General features: G+C 42.6%; 1 protein-coding gene across 1 annotated transcript in view; it reads right to left on the bottom strand.

Moving 5' to 3' along the window:
• Window positions 1-231: 231 nt before the first annotated feature.
• musk (muscle, skeletal, receptor tyrosine kinase) overlaps window positions 232-15,727 on the bottom strand; it is a 257,472-nt gene continuing 241,976 nt past the window's right edge. Inside the window, exon 21 of the mRNA XM_059974823.1 lies at window positions 232-5,785. Coding sequence (XP_059830806.1) covers window positions 5,112-5,785 — 674 coding nt within the window. The 3' untranslated portion in view covers window positions 232-5,111. The remainder of the gene's footprint in view (window positions 5,786-15,727) is intronic.

The following is a 15,727-nucleotide window of genomic DNA, read 5'->3' as shown; positions in this document are numbered from 1 at the left end:
ATCTGAGCTTCCCCGGCAGGAGAGAGGAAAATGAATAGAGAGGAAGGTTAATTGACTGTTGTAAATAATTTAGATATGAATAATTATCACAGACTCTCAGCTTAACATCACTTGAATGGTACTTGATGTGTATATCTTAACCAATGAGACAGAATGCTGTACTTAAAAGAGATAAATTTTATTGGAACTTATTTCAAAGGTTTTGTTATCATTTACTAAGCCTTTGAAAAATTAAATCCAATTTGTGTTAACAATTTTGCTATAAAGATTGAAATAAAGTTTGACAAAGTATTGTGGTGTTACAGTATGAAATGAAGATATTGAAACTGGTGGTTCAATTGCAAAATCACCAATTAATTTTAATCATGAATGAGCCTATAATCCCTTACACTACAGGTCAACGTGTTGGCCATATCTTTATCGTGTTCATCAGAAGAACAAGGAGTTGCATTTACTATAATGAAAAGCTAATTGCCACAACTTGGAGTGCCCAAGTAAAATGTCCTGCTGTATAATTCAGTAAGATTCATGTAAGAATAAAGCACCCAGTGCACTGTAATTAAAGAATAAGTGAGACTAAAACCAGAGGCAGGAATGTGTCACATGGGCCTGCAAGTTTTTGATAAAAGCACATCTGACTCATGACGCCACTTCTTCCTCCCATCTTCCATTGATCAGTCCTCTAGAGTGTAAATTTCTCAGTATACATTGAATATAGGTTTCGAAGTTTCAAAGTACATTTATTGTCAATTAATGTATAAATTACACATAGGTGTAAATGGATAGTTAATCTTGCAGGCAGAGTTAATCCTCGAGTTGAATAGCAAGGCTTTGGATTGTAGCAGGACCAGGTGCAATGTGGGTTAGAGTATATCCTGCCCACAAAACATTGCTTGACTGCAAAGCCTTGTCCCCCGGCTTGCTGCCTGTCAAAGTCATTAAGATTTCCCAAAGCCTTGCAATCCCCTGACATTCAGAAACACTTAGAAACTTACAAAATAAACCAATTGATTTCTAATATAATAAATTTAAAAAATAAAATCACCAGAAATGCTTTTAAACAAAGAAAAATATTATATCATTAATAAAGCATAGCTTATTCCTGCCTTTATTCAACTTGAAAAAATCTCATTCTGATTAAATAGCAGGTGTAGCCTGGTGCAATGTCTAAGATTGTGGCCCACTGCCTAAAAAGTTCTCTACCATTAACACCACACAGACAGGAGGTGGAACTTGGCTGGGCTTTTGGGCCTTCTGCATTTGCAATGGGAATGCTGAGCTTGCCAATACTTTTGCTGAGAATTGCCAGTCATTCCATACAGATTGGCTGGTACATCCCTGTAAAATCTGAGCCAACGAGTGAAGAATCTGTTCTTATCTCAGTCCAAAATGACCAATGGTTTGTGTTGAAACTGGCTCTAAATAGAAGAGGAAGCGTGTATTTAAACCTGGAGAGGCGGCAGCAAAATCTGCCGAAAATGTAGCCTTTAGAAACAGGTGAAATGTGCAGAGGGCTTAGTCTAATATCCATACTCTCCCCACTTTGCAGACTGAGAGAACTGTGCTACCCTGCTCTCCTCCTCATCCTACATGCAGCCACACTTCTGTGAAGTAGATTTGGTTTATGTTAAGGAATTTGCTGTACTTGGCTTGAGACTGAGTAACCTAATTCAGTTGTCTACCTCCTGTTCTGCAAAGGGAATTTACTTCCTTGCAATGTGTCTGAAGCATAGCCATTAGTAGTGTAGAGCAGACGGTCTTTACTCTTGCACGTATTTAAATTGTAGTGAGGTGCGTGAAGCACTCCATAACTCAGATCTGTCACTGCTGAATCAGCATGCTATGTATTCTCAGAAGGACGTGGTAGTGAGAAGCAGGATAACCCACAAGTCAGCTCCATCATTCGGTATGGAGGAACAAGCAAGCTGCTGGAAGAACTCAGCATTCATGGGAGGAAGGGAGTTGTTGACAATCTAGATTGAAACCTTGCATCAGGACTTGTGAATCTATCCCCTCTCAGAGAAATACTTTTCTGTCCTCTTTAGATTTCTAGCCTACACGGCTGAATTGCCTAAGCCAGCACGTAGTTGGGTATGGAGAACAACATTGTACAACAGCACTTCCATCTCTCACTTGGAAGGTGGTATTTTTAAGTTCTACTCGAGCACAGAAAGCTAAGAAGACACTTTGTTGCAGCACTGAGGAGGTGTTGCTTTTTTGGAAATGTTAAACCAAAAGCACTTAGATGGACGTAACAGATCCCAAAATCGTTATTCCAAAGAAGTATGACAGGGATACTTCCTTAATTACCTGTCAAACAACATCACTGAAAAAAAGAAATGGACTGGCCATTAGTATGTTCTCCTTCTGAGAATTTCCCACACATGGATTGATTGTTTGGTTTCCTACGAAATAGTGATGGCTCTTTCTGAAGTTGCTACACTTTACCTTGCATTCTATTATTGCTTTGCATTGTACTGCCTCAATGCAATGAATTGATCCGTATCGCAGCGCGCAAGACACATTTCTCACTCCACCTCGGTGTATGTGACAATAATAAACCAATTCCAGAATTCCACAGAGTCAGGGCACAGAACTTCTGATAGAGACTGAAACAGCATCTTCCTTTAAAAGCCGGCTTATTTTTAGAGCAAAGTGCCATAAACGGAGGATTGTTACATAGTACCAATTCTCTATGTAAAATTGATCCAACCACTTGGAGCAACAAAATCAGGGAACCATATACTCTTTAGCAAACTACCTCTGTAAATCAGAAATCGACACACTGGAGAACTATGCTGCGTCGCTTTAAATGAAGTAACCTGCTACAGGCAATCTCGAAGATATGCGGTGCATCAGGCTGCTTTCCGCAGATCTACTCCTATTATAATCGCTTTACTCTTTTACATCTAAATTCCAAGCTGCCATTGCCTTTCTCTTGTGCTGTCTCAACGTACTGATGTCATGAGCTGGCCTGAATGGACAGCGTGTAGCTCAGTACATTTATAGTAATAAACCAACGTACGTTTCACACTCGGTGCACAGCACTCAGCAGCGAATGTTGAAAGTTCATCGCACAATGGATAACGCTCTCATTTTACAGAGCTTGTTTCGCACAGAGGCTGCCGATCGGCCTGGAGTAGGGCTTCTTCCTCTGTCACCAGCTACACAATCTCCAGAGAGTGTCTGCACGTTTACCCTACGTGCCCACGGAATCCTGGTGCAAGCCGAGCTTTCACGCTCATTGCTCCACTCTGTCTCGGCACAAATAAATGCAGCTATTCACAAGTGGAATCAATGGCAACGGTTAAGTTGTAGAGGCTCTTTTTCCCAGATGCTCTGCAAGCCACGGTTCCCTTTTGTGTCCACAGCACCTTATTGTTGAAAATAAGGCAAATGATTTCCATATGATTTAATTCCATTTTCTTAAACACACTGCTGTTGTAGAGAAGGTGAGCTGCTGTGTTGTCTGCCTATTCCTCCTATATAAAAACCTCTTATTAATGATGTAGAGGTCCAGTCTTGGGGACCCTCAGGCAGTCAAGTGACCCATCACTCAATCTGACTGCTATCTCTAAGTCATAAGTGGCTCCAGAGGACCTGAAGCAATGGAAATCTGATAAAAAGCTATCTCTCTGGGAAACAGGTGGCAAAATGGTGCCTTCACACAGGTGACCTGGAGTATTGGTGCAGGAGTTCAAATTCTACTCTGGGAACTTTAACTTCCATTCATTATTACAAATCTAATTTCACTAGTGGTAACTTTTAGATCACAAAATCTGAAAGATTCCTGCCGCTGTCCGTAAGGAGTCTGTGATTCCTTCGGTTTTCTCCAGGTGCTCCGGTTTCCTCCCACAGTCCAAAGATGAGGGTCCATGGTCACATGGGTGTAAGGGGGTGGTGTGGGCTCAGTGGGCCCAAAGGGCCTACTACTGTGCTGTATCTCTAAACAAAATAAATGATTACTTGTGGCCCCCTTCTTTGGGAATGAAATTCTAGTCTGGTGAATACTTAACTCCAGACCAACATCAATGCAGCTGACTTTTAGCAGCTGGCTAGTTCAAAGGTAAGGCACTAAAGGTGGGCACTAAATGCTGGCCACATCCTGTGTAAGGGTAACAGCGAATTAACAAAACTATACTTTGTTCAATAGCCTGGACTAAAATGGCTTTGCTCTTCAACTCCCTGATACTTGGGTCTGATTGAAGTGTTCAATACAATCCCTCATTACCCATTATTCTTTGGACAACATCACAGGGACTAGAAACACTTTGCTAGGTTTTTCCTGTCCATTTATAATTTGGCCTGTTCTTTCTGAAATGTGAGCAAGTGCTTAAACATTTAACACTAGTTTAACAGTTCAATTCTATACTGGGGCAATTCTCTCTCTGAAAACTAGCCAAAGTTTTCCAGCGGAAATTCACCTGCACAAATACCTTTTCTTCTAATATTTATTTTTAAATAAAAAGTAATACTAATCTTTTAATGTTGAATCTGTGGTTAATAATTTCAAAGTTGATAAATTCAACCTAGGTAACAGAATCTGACAATACAGACCATTCAGCCCATAGTGGCTGTGATGCCTTTGAAAGAACTCACTGCCTTCTCCGTTGTCACAACCCATGTGATATCCTGTCTGGCACATTTCTAATTCTCATTAAGTCCCTTTCATCATGGTTGGAACAATCTGCTGCCAAAACAAAATCTCAGTTTTTGCCCCTAAACTTTTGCCAAATATTATAAGTTAGGATCTTTCAATTACTGAGCATCCCGTTATTGGAGATAGTTCCCTTTTTCTTCTTTATTGAAGCCCTTTATAAAATGTCATCATAGATAACTTATTGAAAGTCCTATAATAATTGCAAAACATGTTCTGGACAGATATTAGGAGGGAAGTATCTGTAAAATTCAGCTCGAACTCGAGTGCCTTGGTTCTACAGGGCAAGGCCCCAGCTGGTGAAATGGAGATTTTGGGGTCAGAGTATCTAAGAGTCTGGTTTGCATGGCATGTGCTCTCGCTGTCCAAAGTTAGACACGGTTAGGCCATCAGGGCAGCTGCTACAACGCTCATCAATCTCGCAGGGTACACTGGTACGGAGGCCAGAGGTGAGTCAGACCGGGAGTGCGGCCGCCATCCTCTCATGCATACGCTTCAGAATGCGGTGGATGCTGGCGAAACTCGGCCTGTCTGAGGGCATGTGGCTCCAGCAGAGGCGCATCAGGTTGTACAGCTCCGGCGGGCAGTTCTCGGGGCAGGACAGGATGTTGCCGTCTCGGACGTAGTAGATCACCTCCTCGTGGGCCATCCCGTAGTAGGGCTGCATGCCGGATGAGAAGATTTCCCAAAGGACCACGCCGTAAGCCCAGACGTCAGATTCTGTGGTGTAGCGGTTGAAGAATATGGACTCAGGAGGCATCCACCTGATGGGGATGGCATCATTCTCGTTGGCCTTGTAGTAGTCGGCAGAGTAGATGTTCCTGGAGAGGCCAAAGTCAGCAATCTTCACCACCAGATTCTCTCCGACCAGGCAGTTCCGGGTGGCCAGGTCCCGGTGGACAAACTTGCGCTCTGACAGGTAGCTCATGCCAGCTGAGATCTGCTTGGCGATGTTCAGCTGGTCGGCGCAGCTGAGGGGTGCCAGGTGTCCGCCCGGGCCCTCAGTACAGCTGCTGCGGTTGATGGTGAGGCCGCTGCTGGGTGACCGCCTGCGCAGGTACTCGTTCAGGTCACCGTATGCCATGTACTCAAAGAGCAGGCACATCGGCTTTCCAATGGCACACACTCCTGCGGAGAGAGACAGCAAGGAATCAGAGACACGTGAGATTCCGTATACGCTGAAAATCTTGAGCAACACACAGGTAAAGTTGGAGGAGCTCTGCAAGTCAAGCAGCATCTATGGAGGGGAATAAATAGTCAATGTTTCGGCCGAGACTCTTCATCGAGACTCAGGATCTCAGCTTGCAATGTCGATTATTCAGTTCCTTCCATAGATACCGCCTGACCTGCTGAGTTCATCCAGTATTTTGTGAAAGCAGGAGATGCTCAGATATAACATCTTCCTGTGAAAGCTTAATAGCATCTGTGGAAAAAAGTAGCTTCTGATTGAAGACCCTTGATTCGATATGAAAATAAAACAAATTAATTTTAAGCAGGAGAGAGGGTGGAGGAGGGTTGGATAGGAATTAGGAAATATTTCTGATGGGTTATGGTCCAAGACACTGCCGTGATCCAGTTGGCTACAGCCTTGCCTGGTTAACAGGTCAATGAGGACAATTGGATTGAGAAATTAACTAGGGATAGTCTCATTGAAACACACACAATTATTACCAAACTGACGCCTGGGGAGTCTAAATAAAGTGGTCGCATTCTCAAAATAGAAAGCTGGGTCACTCAGTACTGAAATGGGAAACAATTTCTTCTTTTTGACTATGGTGAGTCTTTAGAATTGTCTTCCCAACTGATCTAGTTGCTGAGCAATTTTTGGACAGAACCCAATGGACTTTTGGATTGTTACATATTCGACAGATTATAGGGAAAGTAGCACTGAGGTAAAAGAGCATCTGAGCTCATAATGAGGAAGTATGATGGGCTGAATGGCCTGCTCCTGCTTCTATTTCCTGATGTTTGTAGTCCTTCAGCAGGCCTAGGTTCTTCTGGACCAGTTGGTGGACAACAGAGGAATCCGGGGGAAAATGCTGAGGCAGAGCCTGTGGCAACATAGTCAAAGGACAACAGGTAGAGGGGGAAGAGGAGATATCCAGAAGGAGCAGGTTAGTCTGTACTCACAGAGAGAAAATGCAAGGCAGTACCAAAGAGGGATGACAGATAGAGAAACTGATCTTCAGAAGTTATAAAATTCAACATTGTAGAACTTAGACTTGTTCAATGAGATTACCTCTTTACTTGCCCTCATTTCACAGCTTATCTTTATGCTGTTTCTCTTTTATGGTCCCTACATAACCATTAATCTGATGAACTTGTCTATAACTAACCTATGCAATAACCTATCAAAGATATTCATAGTTCAAAGTACATTTATTACCGAAGTATGCATACAATATACAACTTTGAGTGCTGGCTTCTTACAGGCAGCCACAAACCAACGAAACCCAATAGAACTCATTAAAAAAGACCATCAAACAACTAAAGTGTGAAAAAAAGAACAAATCATGCAAACAACAAAAAAAAAGCAAATAATAAGCAGACTAAATTTCAGGAAAGTGATTTCACAGCCACAAAGCTAGTTCATCACTGCAACGAATCCAGGAGCCCGTTAGTTGCAGTCCACAGCCTTAGTTCAGCACAGAGATGAGGAAACCTCATGGAGCACTGAGTTGAACATTGGCCCATTCTTCGACCACCCAGAACACCCCGTGCTTTTTAATCTGGCCTTACAATTGAATCAGTCAAACATCGGCGTGTTCCATGCTCTTGGACCCAGGCCCTGTTACTTCGATTTGGCCCCAAGTCCACTCCAGTAACGGCCAAAAGTTGGTTTATTCCGCATTCTCAGGCCTGGGCCCCACCGCCTGGATTCGGCCCATACTCAAACTTTGCAATTTGGCCTGGCACTTAAATCAGCCAAACATCAGCTCATTCCTTACTCTTTAGGCCTGGCCCTGCTGCTTCGATTTGGCTCTAGTTCCACTCCAGCAATGCCCAAGCATTAGCTCGTTCCTCGCTCGCGGGCACTGGCGCCTCAATTTGGCTCGTACCCACCATGCCGCAACCTTACTGCAGCACCAAGACTTCAGTTCACACCATAGAAATGCCTGTTCCTACAGGGGGTGCAAAAACTCAGCTCTGAAAGAGAGCTTACAGGCTATCGATTGCAGTGATCATTGTCCTGAAACAATGTAGTTAATAGAGAGGTTAGTAGATTTTTTTGCTGCCAGTAAGGTGCTGCTGTGTCTCCCCAACACCATTTTAAACTGTTTTCATTTCCTTGTTTTCCTTTCATTCCATCCACATCGTCTCTGCAATTCTCTTTCTCACCTCTGATGAAGGATCTACAATTTGAAAGGTTGACTATGTTCCTCTCTGCAGAGATGCAGCCTCTCCTGCTGAGCGTTCCCAGCGTTTGCTGCTTTTCCTTCAGATTTCAATAATCTAATTTTATTTTTTGATTTGCATTCCCTAGGAATTAGGTTATGGGGCAAACTGAATGAAGCTTCCCAACTGTTAATACGGACTGATGAGGTAGACGCAGTGAAGTGGAATTGGCTTGACAGCTTAGATGCAGGGAGCACATTTCTCTTGGCTGAGAAGTCTAGGACTAGGAGACACAGGTCCAGGATAAGTGGTAGAAAACGTAGAGTTGAGGGAGGAGAATTTCTTTTCACTCCATGGTGGACCTTTGAAATTCTTTAGGTCCGAAACTTGTAGGAGCGGAATTCTTATGTTCATCCAAAACTGAGTATGATGCACTTTTGGACATGACAGAATTAAGCAATATGGAGGTAATGGCAGTGATGTAAAAGATCAGCTCTGATCTTGATGAATGGCTGGGCAGATCTGAAGGGATATATGATTTAATTCTTCTGTTTTTAAACCCTTAAACTATTTCTGTGGGTTGAAAGATCCAAGATTAGGAAGCATCATCCAAAGGAGTGAATTTGGGTTACATTCTAGACATAGATGCTTGTGGTAATGATGCTGGGTCAATTACATCAGTGATTAAGCAATTCTTAATGTATATTTAAGACAGGGATAAACACAATGATCTCACTGAATAGTGAGGCAGGCTTGAGGTTCTGTTAATGCAGAATCTGGAACATAAAACAATCTGCTGAAGGAACACAGTGAATTAGGCAGCAAGTGCCGAGGGAAACAGACAGGCCATGTTTTGGATTGAGGTGAAAGGTCTTGATTGAAAACATTTGATTGTCTATTTCCCAGCCCAGATGCAGCTTGACCTACAGCGTTCCTCTGGCGGTTGTTTTTGTTTTGTTCGGCCTGTTACAGTGCTTCAATTGTTTTCACACTGTAAAAAGACAAAGTCAGTGATGGGTTCGGGATAGAGTAAGTTTAGCAGGCTTGAAGCTGATAGCTGATAGCAGGGTGATAGCTGGTGCTGAAGTCAGGGAATAACCACAATAAACACATTTCTAAGTTCAAGCCGTCAGGTGAGGGAAGGGGAAAGGGCAGGCAGAGCAGGGCTCCCCTGTGGCCATTCCCCTCAACAACAAGTACACCGATTTGGATACTGTTGGAGGGGATGACTTACCTGGGACAAGCTGCGACAGCCGGATCTCTGGCACTGAGTCTGGTTCTGCAGTGCAGAAGGGAGGGTGGAAGAAGAGGAGAGCGGTAGTAATAGGGGACTCGACAGTTAGAGGTACAGACAGGAGGTTCTGTGATCATGACAGAGACTCCCGGATGGTTTGTTGCCTCCCGGGTGCCAGGGTCAGGGATGTCTCTGATCGCGTGCACAGCATTCTGAAGTGGGAGGGTGAGCAGCCAGATGTCATGGTACACATCAGTACCAATGACATAGGAAGAAAGAGTGAGGAAGTCCAGAAGAGTGAGTGTAGAGAGCTTGGTAGGAAGTTAAAAAGCAGGACCTCGAGGGTGGTAATCTCACGATTGCTACCTGTGCCACATGCCAGTGAGGGTAAGAGTAGGATGCTCTGGAGGATGAACATGTGGCTGAGGAACTGATGTAGGGGGCCAGGTTTCAGATTTCAGGATCATTGGGACCTTTTCTGGGGCAGGTGGGACCTGTACAAGAGAGACGGGTTACACCTGAATGACAGGGGGACCAATATCCTTGCAGGGAGGTTTGTTAGTGCTGTTGGGGGTGGTGGGGTTAAACTAGATTTGCAGGGGGGTGGGAACCAGGGTGACAGAGCAGATAGTGAAGCGGGGGTGAAAATAAATGATGTTAAAGTTTCATGCAAAGTCACAAATAGAAGGGTTGTGTGCGGTGGTAATACTCTTCTGAGGTGTGGCTATTTCAATGTGAGGAGTATTGTGGGGAAGGCTGACGAGCTGAGGGCATTGATTGACACGTGGAATTATGACATTATAGCCCTTAGTGAAATTTCGCTACAGGAGGGGCAGGGCTGGCAGCTTAATGTTCCAGGATTCCGATGTTTTTTTGCGTTTAAATGGGTTTTTTTGCGTCTGTATTTACTAAGGAAACTGGCATGGAGTCAATGGAAATAAGGCAAACAAGTAGTGAGGTCATGGAACCTATACAGATTGAAGAGGAGGAGGTGCTTGTTATCTTGAGGCAAGTCAGAGTAGATAAATCCCCAGGACCTGACAGGGAATTCCCTTGGACCTTGAAGGAGACTAGTGTTGAAATTGCAGGGGTCCTGGCAGATATATTTAAAATGTCAGTATCTACGGGTGAGGTGCCAGAGGATTGGAGGATAGCTCATGTTGTTCCGTTGCTTAAAAAAGGCTCTAAAAGTAATCTGGGAAATTATAGGCCAGTAAATTTGACGTTGGTAGTAGGTAAATTATTGGAAGGAGTACTAAGAGATAGGATCTACAAGTATTTAGATAGACAGGGACATTAGGGAGAGTCAACATGGCTTTGTGCGTGGTAGGTCATTTTTAACAAATCTATTAGAGTTTTTCGAGGAGGTTACAAGGAAAGTGGATGAAGGGAAAACAGTGGATGTTGTCTACATGAACTTCAGTAAGGCCTTTGACAAGGTCCCACATGGGAGGTTAGTTAGGAAGATTCAGTCGCTAGGTATACATGGAGAGGTAGTAAATTGGATTAGACATTGGCTCAATGGGAGAAGTTAGAGAGTGGTAGTGGAGGATTGCTTCTCTGAGAGGAGGCCTGTGACTAATGGTGTGCCACAGGGATCAGCGCTGGGTCCATTGTTATTTGTCATCTATATCAATGATCTGGATGATAATGTGGTAAATTGGATCAGCAAATTTGCTGATGATACAAAGATTGGAAGTGTAGTGGACAGTGAGGAAGGTTTTCAAAGCTTGCAGAGGGATCTGGACCAGCTGGAAAAATGGGCTGAAAAATGGCAGATGGAGTTTAATACAGACAAGTGTGAGGTATTGCACTTTGGAAGGAAAAACCAAGGTAGGACATGCAAGATAAATGATAGGGCACTGAGGAGTGCAGTAGAACAGAGAGATCTAGGAATACAGATACAAAAGTCCCTAAAAGTGGCGTCACAGGTAGATAGGGTAGTAAAGAGAGCTTTTGGTCCATTGGCCTTTATAAATCAAAGTATTGAGTATAAGAGTTGGAATGTTATGATGAGGTTGTATAAGGCATTGGTGAGGCCTAATTTGGAGTATTGTGTGCAGTTTTGGTCACCTAATTACAGGAAGGATATTAATAAGGTTGAAAAGTGCAGAGAAAGTTTACAAGGATGTTGCCAGGACATGAGAAACTGAGTTACAGTGAAAGGTTGAATGACTTTATTCCCTGGAGCGTAGAAAAATGAGGGGAGACTTGATAGAGGTATATAAAATTATGATGGGTATAGACAGAGTGAATGCAAGCAGGCTTTTTCCACTGAGGCTAGGGGAGAAAAAAACCCAGAGGACATGGGTTAAGGGTGAAGGGGGAAAAGTTTAAAGGGAACATTGTGGGGGGGGGGCTTCTTCACACAGAGAGTGTTGGGAGTGTGGAATGAGCTGCCAGATGAAGTGGTAAATGTGGGCTCACTTTTAACTTTTAAGAAAAACTTGGACAGGTACATGGATGAGAGGTGTATGGAGGGATATGGGCCAGGTGCAGGTCAGTGGGACTAGGCAGAAAAATGGTTCGGCACAGCCAAGAAGGGCCAAAAGGCCTGTTTCTGTGCTGTAATGTTCTATGATTCTATGATGGAGACCCTTCATCCAATAACGGGTCTTTGATCTGAAATGTTAATCTGTTTCCCTTTCTACAGATGCTGTTCCACCAGCTGAGTGTTCCCACATTATTTATTTTAATTATGCAGCACCTCAGAAGAACCTTAATGTCTGACAGGCTCTCAGAAATAAGATGGAAAATGCTCTAGAAATGCTCATCTTTCCATTAAATTTAATCTCAATTATCCTCCTAGTGCAATTCTCGAGGAAATTGTCTTTGATCACAACTAGAACCTTAGAACCGGAGTTCTGCACAACTCCATTGAAAAATAAAGATGAACATCTGGGCATCATTTTTCATTTGCTGATAAGACCTTAACAACCAGTTGTTAAAAGGAAAAAGGAAGGCACAGTTGAATTGACAGGCTCCCTCTGATGTCCTAGATGTCAAGTGGTGTGATTGTATTTATTTGTGTCTGTAGTCAAGGGATTATCTCCTCAGAAGGCTGCACTAATCACCATATGTTGTTTTAATTTGGCTTGGCAGTGAGTCACTGTCACTGTTACCACTGGAATGGAACCCTTGGAGACCATGGTCCATTTTTGTGATAATGGGCAGCAAACAGCTGCAATTCCATTTAATCACCCAAACTCAACAATTTAAAACTATTTGTGACTGCTTGCATTTTATTTAGCTACCCTCAGTCCTTTGCTGAGGGACCTGAATTAACTTGGCATCTCCCAGCATTAACGACTAAGTGCACAGCTTTTGAGAGATGTTACCATTAAATCTACTGCAGACACCATTACAGGCAATTCCTATGGACTATTGTGAACACCAGTTCATTAGAAGAAAGACTATTCTTCTCATCTCTCCGTTCAAATTTTACTGGAGTTAAACTTGGGTTGACCATAATAACTACAGTTCTAGTAAGCTGCATTTCAGGATATTTTCCCTCGTTTTGGGAAAAGAAACCCAGGTCATCGAATACTGGAAGCTAAACCCCCAATATTATTAGCCCCAAAGTAGATTTCATAAACTCAATGCAGCTCAATTTCAGACACAGCACCTATGACATTGACATAGCAGCTGATGGCGAAGAGGTGAATTGTAGGAATTCTTTTCAGAGGACATGCATCATTTTGTTGCCCTCGGTAACACCTTCATTTTGACCACATTTCTAATGTAGAATTTTCCCACAGGCTTGAAGAGCAGTTTTATAGCATAATGGCGGTGAATGGATTAGACTACGAGGAGATACTGGGGCAAATGACCATCAGCTGGGGCGAAGAGTGAGGTTTAAGGGAGGAACAAGAAGTAGAGAGGAGGAAATGTCTGCAGAGAAGGGGTTCAGAAGTCAGGACCTTGGAAGGGGAGGACTGTCATTCAGTAGTTCAATACTTATGTCCATGGATAATGGAAGGCATGAACAACAGAGTTGTCAGAAGGAGGAGATTTCGTGGATCAGGAAATCATGGGGGGCAGGAATTTGAAAGCAAGGAAACGAATGCAAATTGAGCCATTGCTTGAGCAGAAGTTATTGTAGGTCACCGAGCACAGAGGTGATGGGTGACAGGGATGATATTTGCATAACCTCAGGATAATGGATAGCAGAATTTAGTTGATGGACTATTAAGTCTGGAGGCAACAAGGGCATGAAAGTGGGTTTGAGTGGCAGATGAGTCATAGAGTTGTAGAGCACAGAAACAAGCCTTTTAGCCCAACTCATGCAATTCGATGTCTATACACTGATCCCAGTTGCATATATTATGCCCCTATTCCTTTAATCCTTTCCTCTCCAACGACCTGTCCAAATGCCTTTCAAGTATCACAATTGTACCTTTCTTTAACACTTCCTCTGGTTGCTCATTCCATATAACAACTATTAAATAACTTACCTCTCAGATTTCCTTTATGCTTCTCTCATCTCACCTCAAACTTACACCCTCTAGTTTAAGACACCTCAACACACGGATAAAGACTGTGACTATCTAATTTATATACACTCAGAAACAATATACTCACCAAAAACGATGTTCCCAATGTTTATATGAGAACGTTTCTGTTGTCCAGCACTAAATGTGGCTCAATTTAGACCGAGTAAAGGGATTAAGAGTATTGGAGTAGCGAAAGTTTAAAAAAAGAAATGGGGCTAGAAATTCCTTTATATAGAGCTTTAGTTTTCTGCAGCCATGCAGAATTAGCCTCCACAACATAAGTTTGTTGAAGCAGATCCAAGTTAAAGAAATCTCCAATATCAGGCCCAAGTCTGTGTAAATTGGCATTTGTAGCCCTTTACAGACATGTGCCTTTGAGTCATATTCTTACACCCCAACCTATTCACTACCCTAACCTTCCTCTCCTCAATCACTTAAAGGCAAGGATGCATTCCAATAATCCTCTATTCTCATCGTAATGCTCCTGACACTGAGACAAATTATTCTACTGATCCCTAGATTGGCATTTCAACAGTGAAGCTATTTCCTCTGTGTAGGAAGACCTTTGTTATTGTGATCTTAATCTAGATTTTATTAGGCGAACAAGGATTATTTATTAGTCAAGTGGGCCAGCAATTCTTCTTGATATGCAGACATTTTATCAGACTCCTAACAGCTGGATTTTATTCTCAAATTTTCTGTGTTTCCATGATCTTGAAAGTTTGCTGGACATTATTACTGCTTTTAATAGTGTTTTTAATGAGGCCATTTTGGATGAACTTACTAATTCAGTAGCATGATAGTATAGTGGTTAGCACAATGTTTTACAGTACCAGTGACTGGGGTCCAGCTCCCACCACTGACTGTAAAAAGTTTGTATGTTCTCCCTGTGACTGTGTGGATTTCCTCCGAGTGCTCCAGTTTCCTCCCACATTCCAAAGACCTACTGATTGGTAGGTTAATCGGACATTGAGAATTGTCCTGTGATTAGGTTAGGGTTAAATTGGGGGATTGCTGGGCAGCACAGCTCAAAAGGCTAGAAGGGCCTATTCTGTGCTGTACCTCAGTCAATAAATAAATAAATATTATCTTCTAAGATAGTAATATTTAATTCAAACAAATGCAGAATGAAAGGGGTTCGGCTTAAGACTAAGTGTAATTACAGGTGAACATACTGTATACTCATGTAGCTGTCAGGCTATGCAAATTTCCACAGCCAACCCAAAAGCCATTCCTTGTACAACTATAAACAGAGGGGTCATATGTTTCTTAAATAGATATAAAGGTTACTATTGTCACAGTTTCAATGGAAAGCAGGAAAGCTCTCCTGAATTTCTGGGAGCTCAACATTTATCCTGCAATGAACTGCACTAGAAATCAACTTTTGGGTTATTTTTGGGAGCTTGCTATGGACAATTTGGCTTCCAAAGTTCCTGTGTTCCATTCTGAACTTGTGAAATTGATTAAATGAGAGGAACCTCATTGACACTACGTACATAAGAAAAAAAAAACAGTCATTTTTCTTGCTAATTTTTAGATTCCCACTGTAAGTGCACTGGTTGCACTTCCCAAAACGCATTCAGCCATCACCTTATGCTCACAGTCCATATTAAACAGCATCTTGATCTTCAACATCTCAAGCCATATATTCAAACCATATGGCCTCACTTCTACTGGAATAGATGAGCCACTATACCTTTTAAATCTACTATGTCAGGGTTCTTGAGTGGATCATTTCATCTGCTTTTGGCAGTCTGTCATGGCCAAAACAGGTAACTAAAGAGCCCTATGCCACAGGTGGGGCAGGTGATGGGTGGGTGAATGGTCAGTGTGAATTGTTGTGTGCCCTTTGTACTTGTTCTGCATGTGCACCCATTCGAAGAGATCAGAGGTGCTGAGTAATTTCCTGAATCCACCAGTCTGAGTAATCTGCGGTGAAGCGTTCCAGTATTGAGGAAGTCATATTTTTATAAGGTAGGTCTTCGTTAATGTTTCATGAATCACCTG

The sequence above is a fragment of the Hypanus sabinus genome, chromosome 7, assembly GCF_030144855.1.
Source record: "Hypanus sabinus isolate sHypSab1 chromosome 7, sHypSab1.hap1, whole genome shotgun sequence".
In the NCBI taxonomy this organism is placed as follows: domain Eukaryota; kingdom Metazoa; phylum Chordata; class Chondrichthyes; order Myliobatiformes; family Dasyatidae; genus Hypanus; species Hypanus sabinus.
This window is presented reverse-complemented; position numbering and strand designations above follow the sequence as displayed.